Source organism: Channa argus, chromosome 14 (assembly GCF_033026475.1).
Source record: "Channa argus isolate prfri chromosome 14, Channa argus male v1.0, whole genome shotgun sequence".
NCBI classification, from domain to species: domain Eukaryota; kingdom Metazoa; phylum Chordata; class Actinopteri; order Anabantiformes; family Channidae; genus Channa; species Channa argus.
The window spans coordinates 24,704,638-24,722,513 of NC_090210.1; the positions used below are offsets into that span (position 1 = coordinate 24,704,638).

Consider the following 17,876-nt stretch of genomic DNA (forward strand, 5'->3'; position numbering starts at 1 on the left):
TTCAGAGGGCCACCACTTTCTGCTGTGAACCAACTGGGTGCATGCAGGGAGTGTATTGGATGTCACAAAGGTAGAGATGACTTTAAAGATGATTACCTGTGCAAGAATAAAGATTGCAAGAAGGCAGGATTCCCGAACCATCATTTCTTTCTCTGTCCAAGAGGAGAATACAAGAACGGCAATGGTGAGATACTACAGAGAGGTAGTAGACAGCAAAACTACTTAACTGATGAGCAGGTGAAGTTCTTAAGTGAGCTGACTCCAGAGCTGGCAGAAAGGCGCAAGGAAGCCTTCACCAATGACACTACAGTGGTAAAAAGCAGTGCCAGTAATCAGTTAGGATTCCTGGAGGAGAATGGAATGTCTGCACTTCCGGTAATTATGATGCTAATGGAGGTCACTGCCAATGCAGGGCAGAAAATTGGAACCCTGATAGACCTCGCATCAGACACCAACTTCATCACTCGTAAAGCCACAAGCCGACTGCACCTGAGAAGCCAAATGAAACCCTGGTTATGCATGGAGTTTGTGGAATGACAACTAGAGTGCACACAAGAACATATCTTCTCAAAGTCAGAGTCAAGACTCCCATGGGTACTCTCAGAGCTTACGAACTTGTTTGCTATGGTCTATAAGAGATAACTACATTATGTAGTCTGACCTGAACAGCTAAAGAGATTCTTCCCAGAGGTTGAAATGGGGGAATTAAGGAGACCAGAAGAGATTGATCTTCTCATCAGTCTTGAGAAGGTAGGCTTGCTCCTCAAAGAGAGAAAGCTGTTGGAGACCTTGTCCTATAGGAGAGCCCTCTTGTCAAGACGCGGCGCACATCCTGACTTGTTTGAACAGGTACATGTGAGTGGGCACAAGTCTAAAACACACTTTGCTCATTCTATGAGATAAGCTGCAGTGAGATATGAAGAGGTTACCAAGGACCTTGAAAGCCCAGTCAAAATATAGACACCAGAGATGCACCAGAACATCATAGTGGAGACCAGGTATACAGCTGCTAGAGAGCTTGTAGTCAGGGTGGACTTACTTACATCACAGAAGATGCTAACTGTGACTGAAGTCTCCTCACTGGGATCCAAGATATCCTTGGATAGAGGACCCAACCTCTCTTCCCAATAATAGGAGTAAAGTAGAGGCCACTTTTCTGACAACCGAAAGACGGCTTAAAAGAGACCCACTGTGGTAGACTGCCTATACACAGCAGGTACGTGAGATTTTGGAGCGGGGAGTAGCAAAGAACCTCAACGGGTTTCAGTTTTGTTACTGAAGAAACCTTTTTAATAATCTGAATTGATGGATCCTAATGGATAAACGGTTTGTACCAAACATAGCAAACACAAATATTCAAGAGTGAAAATACAAATATCAAAGTAAAGAGAAACGTGACCTGTATGATGTCTGTACTCAGTCGTGTAATTAAATTGGGGAACACTGTTGGTTTATAGAAGCCAACTCAGAGATGTATAGAGGGCAATGAAAAGAGACATTAACAGACAGGAAGTAGTCTGTGTGGAAGGACTGAATGTAAGAACATCATACATGAAGAAAAACCACTTATGGAAATAAGAATCAGCATCATGAGAGCAGATCTGTCAAAAAAGAGTTTTACAGGTTATTCGCTGAAATCAGTTCACAGCATCAAGGATTCAGCACTGGATTCTACATGACAGTAATGTGTTAACATCTGCAAATGACCAGCTGAGGGCAGAAAAATGCCTCAGCTGCATCTAATCTGACAAAGAAGAGGAAGGAGGAAGATCATGAGGATCATGAGTGTGGCCTGCAGACTGATGCAGTCTGCTGATTCAACCACCAGGGAGCAGCAGTGACAAGATTAAATCCTGACAACAAGAGGTTAAGAGATGATAAAGATGTGAAGCATAAACTTAAGTGTGAAACAAATGCAAATGTGAAGATTAATACAAAAATACAGAGATGTGTCAGCTGATCAGCCATCACTGACATAAAACAAACCTTCAAAGGTGCCAAACAAAGTTCATCTTTAGTTGTTGTCCAGTGTTAGTTCCTCTCACAATATGTTTTACTAATATGTTAAATGTTACTCTTTTATAGATGGGAAATATTTCCTGTTGATGAAAGAATGACTTTAAATGCACAAACAGGAAATTACCAGAAATAAACACTGAAGGAGCAGGACATGAAGTGAATATGTTTCCTTCCTTCCTTTGAATGTATTAATTAATTATGATTGTAATTCCCTAATGTTTTTTAAATTTCAAATTGATAATTTTATTTTTAAAAATTGTTATTTTATGAATGTAATTTTTCTTTTTGTTTTATGTTAATTTGCCTTTAAAAATTATATATATATATATATATATATATATATATATATATATATATATATATATATATATATATATATATATATATATATTTATTTATTTATTTTTTTATTTTTTTAATTTAATCCTTAATTTTTTTTATCGAAAAATGTTTGTTTGTATGTTATTTTTAATTGAACATTTACGTGTTTTCCTTCTTATTTATTTATTTGCTTGTTTTTTTATTTATTTTTGGGGGGGTTTGTTGTCATGACTTCATCACTGAGTTGAGCGGATTTCCCGGAACTTTGTTCCTTTGCATCATTTACAGTCAGCAGGACCACCGCCACGTCACAGCTTGACTACACATCCGCGAGAAAAACAGTTCCCACATCAACGCCTTTTGTGGCCACTTTTTAGCCAAAGTCTTCATCTAACGGACCATTTCTCGGTGGAAAGCAGTGGAAGATGTTTTTCAGCCTGACTCCAACATTCTCAGGAGGCGTTTTACTTTACTACGTACTTCACATTTGGCGCGAAAACTGCAGCGAGCGGATGAAGAACAAACAAGCAGGATCTGGTATTAAAGGTCTGAGAGCAGCTGTTGGACGGAGTCAGTGTGGAGAGAGTCACTCACAGCTGGGCGGTTCCGGAGTTTAATCCATCCCGGTTAGCGGTTAGTGACTGAGAGGCCACTTATTCTTCAGATAGTCTACACGCTCTGCTGGATTAAAGTGTCTGCAGACTTTCTCTCGCCGGGACATTTGGATTTTACTCATTTTCTCCTGTTTATAAGTTTATAGCGGCGTCATTACGGTGAGTTTAATGGCAGCTAACGGTTACTGGAGTCTGAGTCTCTGTTTGTTCTTTTGTTTTGTTTTGTTTTTTTCTCAGAGAAGCGCAAAAAAACTTTTTTAAATATGCCGAATTCACCCCTGTAGTTATATTCCTCCTTTGGTTCAAACTATATTTTGATAAGTTTTGCCTAAAGAATTGAAATCATTGCGTTAATAGAAAGTTGCATGTTTTACCAGAGGGGCGAGGTTAGTGTTGGATGTCGTGCACCTGCAGAGCACCTCACCTGTCACCTGTCACTTTGGGAAGCGTTTGACTTTCAGCCTCAACTCAAGTTGGACAGAATATTAAACTATATTTATCGTAAAATTCCTTCTTTCCTGATAATATGTTCAACTTTCGGGCGGTAAATGTTGTAGTTTCCATCCGTGTGACACATGGGCACGAGCTGTCCAGAAGTTTATCACAGCCTTTAAAATCCTGCCGAGGTTCAGGTGCGTTCTGTTAACGGCCTTTTTTTAAATTTTTTTTTGTATGTGAGTCTCATTGTTTGGTGAAATTTGGTCCTAATCAGAAATGGACGTTGTCTACCCGACAGTTAAGTTCCCATCAGTGCTGAATTTACTCCTTCAGTTTTAGTTTGTACCGAGGTCTTAACCCATTTAAGAAGAACTGCAAATACAGATCATGTAGTACTTGGTTTAAATATGCTAATATTACTCTTAGACTGTAGAGAAACACTAAAGTACCAGTTTCTCGAGGTTTTTGGGTGGGGTTACTGTTCCACATTCTAAACTGACATTTACTACACGTACTTTCTCCTGTTAAAGTCACACAACCCCTTCAGGCGGTTTGTCCTGATGAGGACTTTCCATTGTGATCAGAGAACCATGAGAACTGTGAACTGAGTTTGATGCTTTTCCAACTGCGCCCTTCTCATTTGATGTCGGTAGCAGATTTTCCAGCAGTATTGTGTGTGGTACAAATATTTGCATGTACTGCACAAACTTCTGCAGCGAGTATTTAATGTTAAACCAGCTCAGTTCTAGGTTTGTTCCTGACCTTTTATTTGATCGTTATTGGTTCCTCTGCCTTGTCAGAGATGCTCAGTGGTTCATTTGAAATGACATGAACACGCTTTCCGCTCTTGTTGTATGACTGGGCTCTGATACACAAACTGACTTTGACAGCTGGGTGGTTTTTCCCCTTCTATGCAAATACTCTGGTAACCAGTCAATTTAAACTGGCAGTGATTTTTCTGCTGTGGTATGGATGGAACTGAAACTCCATTTAAACAGCTGTGTTAGCGAAATGACTATTGAAACCACAGAATATCACGGTTCTACCAGTTAATAGTCATAATTAGGATGTTTCTGTCTGTAGTTATTACATTTTTAGTTTTATGGATAAAATCTCTTTTAACATTTATTATCACCCTGAGAGCACATTTACTCTGTACTTTAATCTTTTGTATAATCACTTATTATTGTTGTGTATATATATTTTTAAGCTTTGGAGCTCATTATTTTTCAAAATGGAAGCTACACACTCACAGTCCTGTCTGGTGACGTTTGCTTGGCCTAACCTCCTGTTTTGTCCCTTAACAGGCTGCCATAATGCCACCCGTGTTGACCATGTCCAGCAAAAACTATGATTACGACTACGACACGGTGCAGCCCTACTTCTTCCTGGATGGTGAGGAGGAGGACTTCTACCCCCCTCCACGTAGCCAGCTCCTCCCGGGCCCCAGCGAGGATATCTGGAAGAAGTTTGAGCTGCTGCCAACACCTCCTTTATCCCCCAGCCGGAGCCCGTCCCACACGGATATACCGCTGTCCGCCTCAGACCACCTGGAGGTGGTGTCAGAACTGTTGGATGAGGACCGGAACCCGTCCGCAGCCTTCCTCCAGTCCTTCATTATCCAGGATTGTATGTGGAGCAGCAGCTTCGCCGCCACCACCAAGCTGGAGAAGGTGGTGTCTGAGAGGCTGGCGTTGCTCCGGGCCCGCCAGAACTCCTCTTCTTCCACCACCAGCAACACCACCGAGGCAGCTGATCAGCAGGGGACCAGGTCTGAGATGAGTCCAGGTTACCTGCAGGACCTCCATTCTGCAGCGACGGACTGTATCGACCCCTCTGTGGTTTTTCCATATACCACAGTCAACGAGAAGAGCGGTGACGAAGCAGCAGTGGAGGTGGTGTCAGAACGATGTCTGGACTCTCCTCCTCTCAGCAGCAGTGACAGTGAATCAGGTGGGAGCAGGCTTTTATTTTGGAATGTCAGTGGCCTAATTCTGCATTAGTTAATTTATGCATCACCTCTAACTATAGTTTAAGAAGGAAAAACATGAAACTTTGACTAAATAAAGGGGAAATCCACCAATTTTTCTCTTATGATGGTTAGAAAAAACATTTGCAATTCACCGACTGCACCTGCAGATGAGAGAATAATGCTGATGAAATCCTGATTACCTGCCCTCTGCTTCAGCGATGACACACTTCTAACAGACTTTGTTACAAACCAGACATGGAGGTTCAAGTTTGTCCCTAACAGGCTGCTGTAATGCCATCAATGTTCACCATATCATTTCTCCAATTAGTCCTAAAACCTTCAATTCAATAAAATTGCTTCTTATAAATTGCCAGAGAAACAGAATTTAAATGCATTTCAAATTCTGCTTTGTTGACATTCATGTTTAGTACTTCACTGCCTACTTTCAGTCAGCACAGAAACCATGTGAAAGACATGCTTCACATGGTCGGATGCAAAAAATGGTAAAAATGTGGTTCCACATCTCCCCCAGTAGTTAAACTCCACAGTTTGCTTTAAATGTCATTACAGAAATTTTTTTATTTTTTATTTTTTTTTAAGCTTGTTCAGCAGAGAACTGCACTTTATTTTGCTCCCTCAGACCTGGATTCGTAAATCTTTGTATCGTCAAAGTACTGCAGTAATTGTTGAGTGTTGATGTAGGATAAGTTGGTTGTGACCTGAGAACTTAAAGCTAATTTTATATATATTTTTATTTTTTCTTAACCCAGAAGAGGAAGAGGATGATGAAGAGATTGACGTGGTTACAGTGGAGAGGCGGAAAGCCTACCGGCGGTCTGACACGTCCCCACTCGTCCTCAAACGCTCTCACATCAACATCCACCAGCACAACTACGCCGCCCAGCAACCCTCAGCACCCCACGAACAGCCAGCTCTGAAACGGGTCAGGTCGGAGGCGTCATGCACCGCGTTGAAACAGAGCAACGGCCGCAGGTGCTGGAGTCCTCGGTCGGATGGCGAGGACAGCGAGGACAGGCGCAAGACTCACAACGTGCTGGAGCGACAGCGACGCAACGAGCTGAAGATGAGCTTCCTGGCTCTGAGGGACGAAGTCCCAGCTGTGGCAAAAAATGACAAGGCGGCCAAGGTGGTGATCCTGAAGAAGGCGACAGAGTTTGTAGTGGAGCTGCGAAAGGACGAGAGGAGGCTGCTGACGACAAAGGACGAGCTGAGGAAGAGGAGCAGAGAGCTCAGACTCAGACTGGAGCAGCTCAGGACTTGACACTAAAACTGCAAATAGTTAATAATCTTGACTTTATTAAATAATGTAACCTGAATGCAGCCCGATCAGCTGATTGGCTCAGGAGCTACAAGGACCATAACTGACCTGTGCAGCTGATCTGTGATCAGAGAAACTGTTTTTATGGAAAAAAAAATGTTTTTGTAGTTTTATACAAAAATAAGATGTCTGATTTAGGAAAGTGTTTAAATGCAGCATCTGACTGTCAACAACCACTGATCAATAATTTAATATTTTCACTTTATTTAATTATGAGTAACTGCATAAAGCTTGGATTTGTTCAGGTTTCACTGTTCAGTTTATATTTTTATATTTTTCTGCTTATTTTTGATTCTTGTTGAGGAAGTGCATCAGAAGCTTTGCAGATTCTTCAAAATAAAAGCCCTTCATACAACAATGTTACAAACTCCATCATTTGTTTCTTTCACATGAAAAGTTCCCATTTAGGAGCAAGCAAAGAAAGCTGAGTCATTCTCATTGTTTTTCTCATTATGACGTGTACACAAACACCAGTTAAGTTGCTTAACTAGTTTGTTAGAATCCAGAGTTCAGAGGTCACAGCAGCCATGGCCTCAGAAGGAGCCTCTCTCATTAAAGCCATGGGAATTCAGCCTCTTGTACAGTGGAAAGAAGAGCGTTGATCAAAGATTTCAGAGAACTTAAGCTAAGAGCTGGTTCTGTCTTTGTCATTTGCTCAGTGTTTCGTCCTCTCTGAGCTCTCGAAGCGATGTAGCTTTAGACTGAACTCAGAAACCAGGTGAAAGTTCAGCTTCACACTGTATAAAGCCAAACACTCATGGACCGGCTTTACTGGACTTCTATTTGTTGCAGGGTTGGGAAATTGTTTGTTCTTGTTTCTTTATAATTTCTCAATCTGAGAAAATTGCACTTTTTGTTGAACCACTGAAGCTCAGAAGTTGTAATATGACTGAAGAAATATTCTCTTAAACAGCCCTTAACTGATCCTAAGTGATGTTTAGAGGCTGTTGTATATTTGGGTGTAAAAAAAAAAAAAAAAAACACAATTGTAAAAGCTCTTAACAAAATGAACAGGGTGAAGTACACATCAGTTTAAGAAAAACAGAACAAACATGGTGGAGCAGTGTATTTGTTGGGGGGGTGAGGAAAACGAAGTACAGATAAAACCTTAACCGTCATCATTTACACATTTTTCAAACTCTGCTCATCCAGGCTGCTCCACATTCTCTCTGTAACCGGTTTTCTGATGAGTCACTGTGACTCTCTGCTGAGTCATGCTGAGGCGACTCAGATCGTCCAGGAAGATTCAGCACAGACCTCAGGGTCCTCAAAGCGAGCATCACCACAGATCTGTGCCAGCTCTCAACTGGGCCGCAGGGGTTTGACCAAACTGGTGAGAGACAGATTCCTGTTGTGTTGTGGCTCACAGGTTGAGAGTCAAGTCTCTGATGAGGGAAAAACTGAAACCCATTAAGCTTTAGTCAGAACTTTTCCTCTGGACTCCAGAGTGTCTCCTTTTGGACAGTAACCAATGTTTACGTGTCCATTCACCGATATTATCGGACTTCCTGGTGTCCTTCCAAAGACAAAAGACAAACCCTGCCAGTCCATATAGAGACCATTATTAACCCCTATGTTTCCAGTAGACTTCCAGGTGTCCACTCAAACATTAATGTCTCTATTGGATTTCCAAGTGTACAGGTACAGTATAGAATATCCAGGTTTTTAGTATATTTTTTATTGCTACATGGCAAACAAGTTACCAGTAGGTGCAGTAGATTCTCAGAAAACAAACGACCCAGCATTCATGATGTGCAGCTCGTACGGCTGTGCAATTGGGCAGTTAGATGAAAGGGGTGTGTTCAAAAAAATAGTGTGGCATTCAGTCACTGAGGTCATCAATTTAGTGAAAACACAGGTGATAATCAGGTGGCCCCCTATTTAAGGATGAAGCCAGCACTTGTTGAACATGCATTTGAAAGCCTGAGGAAATTGGGTCGTTCAAGACGTTGTTCAGAAGAACAGTGTACTTTGATTAAAAAGTTGATTGGAGAGGGGAAAACCTATAAAGACGTGCAAATAATTATAGGCTGTTCAGCTAAAATCATCTCCAATGCCTTAAAATGGAGAACAAAACCAGAGAGACGTGGAAGAAAACGAAAGACAACCATCAAAATGGATGGAAGATTAACCAGAATGGCAAAGGCTCAGCCAATGATCAGCTCCAGGATGATCAAAGACAGTCTGGAGTTTCCTGTAAGTACTGTGACAGTTAGAAGACATCTGTGTGAAACTAATCTATTTTCTAGAATCCCCCACAAAGACCCTCTGTTAAAAAGAAGCCATGTGCAGAAGAGGTTACAATTTGCCAAAGAACACATCAACTGGCCTAAAGAGAAATGGAGGAACATTTTGTGGACTGATGAGAGTAAAATTGTTCTTTTTGGGTCCAAGGGCCACAGACAGTTTGTGAGACAACCCCCAAACTCTGAATTCAACCCACAGTACACAGTGAAGACAGTGAAGCCTGGTGGTGGAAGCATCATGATATGGACATGTTTCTCCTACTATGGTGTTCGGCCTATTTATCACATACCAGGGATCATGAATCTGTTTGCATATGTCAAAATATTTGAAGAGGTCGTGTTGCCTTATGCTGAAGAGGACATTTCCTTGAAATGGGTGTTTCAACAAGACAATGACCCCAAACACACTAGCAAACGAGCAATGATGAGCAAAATGAATGTTATGGAGTGACCAGCTCATCCTTGGACCTTAATCCAATCCCGAACTTGTGGGCTGATATCAAAAATGCTGTTTCTGAAGCAAAACCAAGAAATGTAAATGAATTGTAGAATGTTGTTAAGAGGTGCCACAAGTTGGTTGACTCCATGCCAAACAGATGTGAAGCAGTTTTAAAAAACTGTGGTCATACAACTAAATATGAGTTTAGTGATTCACAGGATGTTAAATCCTAGAAACAACAACGTTTGTAAGAAATAGTTTGGAGTTTGTACAGTCGGCAGACACTGCTCTTATTTTGAACAATGTTGTATATGCTTAGAGGTGACAGTACACTCTCACTGGGTTTTGAAGAGACAGCAAAGACAGCAAAGACAGCAAAGACATTCTTGTCTTATATCAGGTTATAATCAATACAACAGACAGGATCCTGAGCATTTTGTGGACAACGTTAGACAAACACTGTAGCCGATTTAGACTTTTTGCTGTGAGGTGTCTCCCGTCTACATAGTTGTCTCGATCAGCTGATCGGTGTGATATTTGTGGAGTGTCCCAGTCGCTCTGTTTACACGCCAAACAACATTGACACCTAAAACCTTCCAGCAGTATCTGTTACTGCAGTGCAGCAACGACGGTTTTTAGGACTGAGGTCTCACACACAGACCAAGTTCGTGTTCCTGATGATGCCGTGTAATACCTGGAAAGCACAGGGATCCAGGTGATCTGCTGAAGTGTGTGAAGGACAAACAGGAGGTGAGTGACCCTCCTGAGTGCAGGTTATGTAATTAACAGCACTGTTCCTCACATCCGGCTTCCTCCTCATACTAACTCTGTTTGATCACATAGTTGAGCAAACAGCCTCTGACTTCCTGTTGGCTGCAGGTCAGCAGGTGAGATCTGCTCCACAGCGTTCGGAGGAAATTTCACAGGGTCATTTGCATAACGGTGAGTGAATCCAGATTTTCAGGTAACAGGAAGGAAAGTTTACTGGAAAAGCAGTTAACTAATGATATGAGATGTTATATGTCCAGGTGTGTTACACAGTGTCTCTGTGCACAAATTTCTAGCTGGTAGAAATCAGTCCAATCCAAACAGCACAAACCCTAAATCCTGTGTCTTTTTCGGGTTTAGAGCTGCAGTGAGTTAAGATGATTCAAACACTCCTGCTTTTAAAGTCAGTGACAGGAAGTGATGAGGTGTGTTTGCTGTGTTTAAATCACCTGAGGAAACAACACGGTCACGTGACGTTTCCCAGGCTGACGAGCTGACGAGCGGCACCTGAGACTCTCTGCTCGTGTCTCCTCAATCACACAAGCAAAGGCCTCGGAACAAAGGGGGTTCAGGCGAGGAACCTGTGGACTCAACCAGGAGCTCACTTTGTTTCTGCTCGTTGGTGCCATGGTGTGAGGGGGCAGAGACGGGGCAGCTTCCAACATTTGTTTTATAACTTTTCACACGGTCGGGTGAGTCGAGCCAGAGGAGAATGTCACTGTTCAAAACTCAGGAGACAAAGTTGTGATTCTTATTTCAGCCTCATTTTTGTTTCAGTTTTTTGGAGCAGAAACCAAACAAAGAAAAGACAAACGGCAGCAGATCATCTCCTTCTTTCAGCTGCTCACCACAGAGACTCACTGCAGCTCACTCTGTCCTCTGCGTCTTCCTCTGTCTCACCGCATCCATTATCTCCTCAGTGTTGATATACCACTCATCCCTCCTCTGCACATGTCCAAACCGTCCTATCTGTGCTCTCCCTCTGATAAACTCATTCCTAATTCTGTCCATCCTTCTCAGTGTCAATGAAAATCACCTCTTCAACTCTGTCACCTCCAGCTCCGCCTGTCGCCTGTTTGTCAGTACCATTATTTCCAGGCCGTCCAACATGGCGAGTCTCACTGCCGTCTTGTAAATCTTCCCTTTCATTTCACAGATTCCCTTCTATCACAGATCAGTCCTGACACTCGTCTCCATCCACTCCACCCGTCCTGCACTCTGTCTTTCACTTCTCTGCCAAATTCCTCGTTACTTCGAACAGTTTACCCTCAGTATTTAAACTCATCCACCTTTACCACCTTGTAACTGCATCATTTCTCATCATTGTCCATGGAGATTCCTGTCTGACCTCGTCCGTCCATCTGTCCATCACCTTTGCAAACAGGAAGGGGCTGAGAGCCGATCCTTGATGCAAACCCACCTCTACTTTAAACCAGCCTGTCGTTCCTGCCACACACATCACTGCTGTCACACTGTTCTTATACGTGTCCTGTACCACTGTCACAGGCTTGTCCACCACAGACAGGGTCTTCCTCATACGGTACCACAACTCTTCTCTCTGCAATCTGTCACATGCTTTCTGTAAGTGCACAAACACACAGTGTAAGTCCTTCTCCCCTGTACCTCTTCATCAACACTCTCAGAACACACATTGCATCTTTCTTGGCATGAAACCAGATTGTTGGTCACTGATGGTGACCTCTCCTCTCAGCCGAGCTTCCACTCCTCTTTCCCACAGCTTCATGTTGTGGCTCATCAACTTTATGCCTCTGTAGTTGCTGCAGCTCTGAACATCTCCCTTGTTGTTGAACATCAGAACAAGTCCACTTCTCCATTCCACTGACATCTCTCCTAAACAGTTCCATGTCTCCAGTGGTTTGTCATGTGGACCAACTGCCCTTTCTGTCTTCATGCTTACTAACTGCCTGCACATGCTGCTTTACTATGTCTCCTCCTCTCTCTCTCACATTCATCAGCTCCTCAAACTGTCTCATTAATTTTCTCCTGGTGGATTTTAGAAATATTAGACATCAGAGATATTAGACTAAGTAGAAACTAAAATGAGAATCATAACTTTTTCTCTGGGCAGTTGAAGAGCTTTCTGTCTAAAGAGTATAAATGTCAGCCTTTGGTGGATTTCTAGCATCTTTTTTATTTTTCATGTCTGTGCTCCAAACATCGAAATGTGGTTTTTATCCAGTTACCAGGTCCTAACAGCTGCTGTGTTGTGTGAAAACGTGTGAGGTGGGAAAGCGGCGGAGTTTTTTTGAGCTCCACTAAATGGTGAAGCTCAAAAAAACTAAAGGACAGAAGTAAAGCAGGACTCCCAGGGTGCATTTCACTGACAAGCAGCCTGCATAATCTGATAACATCAGGCAGCTAAAGATCAGTTTACAATCTGCAGCTTCAATCTAGGAGCTTTTGGTAAAACACTAATAAAAAAGGAGGAAACACAAATGCTTCTAGTACACAGTCCACAGCAAAATATTGTGTTTTTAAAGTCAGTGGTGTAAAGTGTGTGTGGATTCTCCAGTGTGCAGGAGAGTTTCTGAGGTAAAGCAAACATCAGCCTGCAGCTCCGTTTAAAACCTGAATATGCAAATCAGTCCGGATGTCAACGTGTCGGCGTCAGGTCAGAGCCGGTTTCACAGCCTGCAGGGCAGAACTAACCAACGGCTCTGAGAGAAAACCGGAGGCAGGATGAAAGCTTCCAATGGGCTGGACTGTGTTTAATGTTGAGCTGGAGTGAAAACTGACTGAATGTGGTCCTTCATCTTCAGACTCCTTTTACCTGATGCACAAACAGAAATGCTTCTGATAAATATTGTGCCGGAAGGTGCAGTGTGTGTGTGTGTGTGTGTGTGTGCGTGTGTGTGTGTGTTTAAAGATCAAGAATCTAAAGATAACATGAAATAGAACTAGGAAACTCTGATATTTGAGGAACTAGTTGCTGCAGATGTTAAAAGTTTCTCTTACGCACAGATTGTCGGTGCAGCAGGACGAAGCCTTTTCTTTTCACCTGTGATCTTCTCCCTGTCACTTTTCTTCACCTGCACACTTTGGACACGCTGTTACAGTCTTTTGTCTATTAACTTTATGACTCACAGCTTTAAACTTTGAGTGCAGCTGTGCAGGAAACTGTTTCCTATGGGTTTGAATGTGTTAATGCCTCTGTAAACACAGGTAGAACCACTGACAGCCCGGTGCTGCCCCACCCATCCTGCTGAGCTCCCATGGGACATCATGATGATACTACCCCAGACACCACCCACACTCCACCCCCTCTCAGTGCAGCAGGGTTTTCCAGAGCGTCAAATTCCCCCCTACACTGATCGGAAAGTGAAACTTTCTCTCTGAGCAGACCACCGGCAGAAAAACCTGCCGACCACAGAGCAGAGTTCACTTTCCACAGATGCTGTTTAATGACACAACAGGTTTTTCTGTTGTTGTGGTGGGTCAGGGCATGGTGATGATCCTGATTAAATAAGCATCTCGATTAAACGTGAGCAGACTGGTAACATGTTTATGAAATAAGACTTTATGAAATAAGAAATAAGAATTTCATAGAATTTGATTATCACCCAATATCTCAAGGAAAACTCACATCACGGCCTGTTAGAAGTAATAAAACTGCGACTAAATATCCCTAAATATTGCAGTGACAGCTAAAAGTGGCAGATAAAGAAGCAGGAATTAAATGGGAATGATTCAAATTAGGCCCAAGTTCACCCACATTGTGAGAACTGTACGTTGAGCTTTGATTGTGCATAGCTGCAAAACATCAAGCAATGGAAAAGACAGAAGTGAAAGCTGTAAAATACCTCACTAAACAAAATCAGCAAAGTGCACCCAAAACAAGCAAGAGTCATGAAAGATTTGAGTTTACAGGAAAATATCACATGTGGATGGTTTGTGGGAGTAGAACAAGGTCTCAGGGAATTTCCCCTCGACAATCAGAGAAAAAATCTGTGAACAAAGAAAGAAACATGTTATTAAATTTGGAAAGTCTAAGTGTGTCATAAGACACAGAATTTAGCAACGTGCGAGTGAATGTGAGTCACCGGTGTCTACCCCCCTTAACTTCCCCCCACGCTCCATCACACCCTTCAGCTTGTTAGTGCCTGAGGTTGAGCTGAACTGAAGCACTGATGCTCATACATCAGTTCAAAAAGTGTTTAACACTATACTCAGAGAGCAGAGAACAAGTCGCCAAAAAGCCTTAAATGTGTGTTTGCACCTACCATGTGCCTGTAAACATCACATCCTTTTTTCAGAAACGTATTTATGCCGATGAATCTCTACTGTAGGTGAAACCTGTTTCTGGGCCTAAAAAGCCCAGAGTGGAAAAGCCGAAAATACAGAAACAAAGGTCAGTGTAAAAAGTGTGTTTTTGTAGAAGCTCTAAAAGTTGTGTTGCTACAAATCAAAGTGAAACAGACTTAAATAAATGTTCATAAGGTTCAGACTGTAAAAACCTTTATTACATGATAAAAATAACAGACTCTCAGCAGAGTAGTGCAGTTCTTAGTATGTCTTCTGACTTAAATTCTAATTAATTAAATAAATAAACAGAGTTTTTCAAATTATTAGATTAGGGTTTAAAAATAAATCAACTTAGAGATGTCTCACTTGAGTCAGTGTAATATCTTAAGTTTAGGGAATTTGTCTTCATGGACTCTGCAGTAACCTGTTACCTTCTGAAGTGGCAAACTGTAATGATACTCAATGCAGACTTGATGATTGTTGAAGGTGTCCAGTACAGAGCCAGCGCAAAACCAGAACATCCAGATTGTGCTCCAGAGAAAACGTCAACAAGATTAGGGATGTCCTTTGTCCTTTTGTCCTCATCAATTATCTTTACACAGATCTATCGGAGAACTTTTACGAGTATGCAAGTATGCAACGGCAGGATGGGGCCTGATACTGGTGTCGGCATTGGATAGCAGTCCAGTATGTGAGCTGATCTCTTAATAAACTTCTTCTTCTGCAGGGGCTATGTGCCACAAACTGCAAAACAAACCAGCTCCTACTGTTTTTTCATTTGTTCCACTTTCCTTTTGTCCATTTTCTGGAAATTCACTCAAATTTGCACATTTAGACAAAAACTGATCGTTTATTCTCATGACTGAAGCTGATTTTTCTGCTCATGACAGCAGAGAAGCGAAGAGAAAGAAAATGAAAGCCAAGTCTAATCTTTTCTGTAAAAGAACATCACACAGCTCAGGAAGACGCTAACCTATAAATACTGCAGCGTTTCCTGAGCCTCAAATGTGACGGATTGTGTTTTCTGAGAAGCTTCAACTGCTGTGGCTTCTGTCATTGACTGTTTTCACAGCTCAGGTGAGATGACACAGAGCAGTTCCTGCAGAGACAGACAGGACCATTCTTTATGCTCAGGACGCATTTTGTCCCCCGCGTCCACTCTAAGATCGAACAACAAAATGCTCTCAGTTAGAGTAAATCCTATAATAACAATGATAAACTAACCATGTACCACCAGAAAACAACGGCAACACAAAGCCAGAACACGTACAACTCAAAAACACAACAGGAAACAGACGTCAAATACACCCAGAAACGTACTGTTTTTATCTGGAAAACCACAAACGTGTCAATTTAATGCATTTCACTTTTTACTCCAGTACATTTATCAGTCTGCTGTAGGTAGTTACGAAGGGGACTTCACGTGATGTGTTGTCATTCATTAAAGAAACAGTGTGTAAAATTACAATTTTAATATGAGAACATATTAGTGGGGATTGAATTAAGATCATGTTCCTTTGTGTTTTTTAAGAGTTTATCACAGTGATTTATTTAGTTGGAGTTAGTTTCCTTTTATCTTAGAACAATAAAATAAACCCGCTTCCACCTAAATTATATCTAATGCACTACATTAGCTCAATATCGAGCAAATATTAGTAAAATGATGCATATTATTCATTAAGGCACCACTATCGTCTGACAGTATCACAGTGTGTAGTATTACACTTACAGCAGTACTTTTACATAGAGCACACTTTAAGTACATTCACCTGTCAATACTTATTTTACCTGAGTATTATTTGGAATAATGCAGTGACCCAGTTAAACTTCATGTTGTACATTTTGTGAGTTCTCCTCCACCTCTGCTCTGTGATCAGTTCTAGTCTAATCTAATCCTGCAGCTGCTGCCTGGTTAACGAAAGACGGCTCACAGTAAAACTCCCCACCTGACAACTCAAACTGCTGAGCTGATAAAGCTGCAAACTGCCCGTTGATAACACCCCACATTGGTCCGCTGGTTTACCCATGATGCCGAGTGGCGTTATCAGTCAAACAAAGGAGCGGTTTCCTGCTTTTCCCCGCATTGATCCCTCCGACCCTGAGGAAGGAAACTCCATATATAGACCACAGGTGTGTCACCTCACCCTATCAGTGGAACGACATGAAGCTTCAATAACAGAGAATCTAGGACGACATGTTCATGTTTGTTTTACTGCCACTAATAGTGAACTCTGTCCACATACACACTCATGGTATTTGTTTTTGAATATGTTACATCTTGTTACATATTTACACTATAAAGGAGGAACTAGTTACTTTTTACTTCCTTAGTTATTTTAAACAAAGCTTCAGCTACTACAACACTCTCTAAGTATCAGTGTATGTTGTATTTTTTGCCTCATAATGCTCCAGATGTTTTCAGGTTTAGCACCTGGACTCTTTTGTTACTGAGCCGTGCTGCTGTAATATGCCATCACATGTTGTAATCACAAGTTGGACGGTTAGCATGGAGGACACAACATGAGTTTTAGATTCAGACCACATCTGTCCATTTGAAATGAGCTCGGGCTCAGAGAAGCTGCTGATGTTTCCTGAATCTTGTTTATATATGGTTGTTTCTTTGCATGAATCGTATGTTTAATGCAGTTACTATAATTACTATTACAGATTTATATGTTGGCTTTAAAAACCTGCTGCATAGACAACATCAGGTCTGCACGGAAACCATAGCTCTTACTCCCTCAACCCCATCCACAACCTGGAGCTCAGACTGTGAGCCAGGCCTCATCACCTACATAAGCCACTTTATCAATGTCAATGTTCTAGGGAGATCACACGATCACTAATTGGCCGATTGGTTTATGACAATGTGACTCATTATGGGTCAGTGTGACCTTTGCTGTCTCAGTGACACACAGGGTCTGAACATGGTTGAAGTAGCTCCATAGACAGACAGGTTTAAAAGCCCCTCCCTCACCTGAAGCAGACACTACACAGCAGCGTTAAAATGACCTTCCTTGTGGTGACGTTGTGTCCCCTTTTTGTCTCGTTTGTTTGTGGCTCAGGAGGTAGAGAGGTCATCCACCAATCATGGGATCAACAGTTGGATCCCCAGCTCCATGAGCGTCCATGGGCGCTGGACACCAGAGGATCAGGTGAGCAGCTTGGATGGCAGCCGCCGTCATCGGTCTGTGAACAGGTGAAAATTAGGCAACATTATAAAAACACTATCTGCACCTCCTTTGTTTGCTTCTATGTCTGCAAAGTAAGTGAGTAATAAAGGAAAACAAATCAGTCGAGAGCGGGAAATAAAGAGAATGATGCTTGGTATTTAAATAGATGAAGCCTGCAGACAGGGATGAGAAGTAGGTTAAACAGCAGTGAGAGCTGATCCACCTGTGTGAGGGTTTTATAATCAGTGATAAGAGGAAAAACCACACAAGGGTTTATTTTTAAC

General features: G+C 41.9%; 1 protein-coding gene across 1 annotated transcript; it reads left to right on the top strand.

Moving 5' to 3' along the window:
* The first annotated feature begins 2,732 nt into the window (after positions 1-2,732).
* On the top strand, positions 2,733-7,061 carry LOC137098747 (transcriptional regulator Myc-B-like). The gene is made up of 3 exons (XM_067475302.1): positions 2,733-3,113; positions 4,700-5,345; positions 6,135-7,061. Exons 2-3 carry the CDS (start codon positions 4,709-4,711, stop codon positions 6,644-6,646), a joined length of 1,149 nt encoding a protein of 382 aa, XP_067331403.1. The 5' UTR covers positions 2,733-3,113; positions 4,700-4,708; the 3' UTR covers positions 6,647-7,061.
* The last annotated feature ends 10,815 nt before the right edge of the window (positions 7,062-17,876 follow it).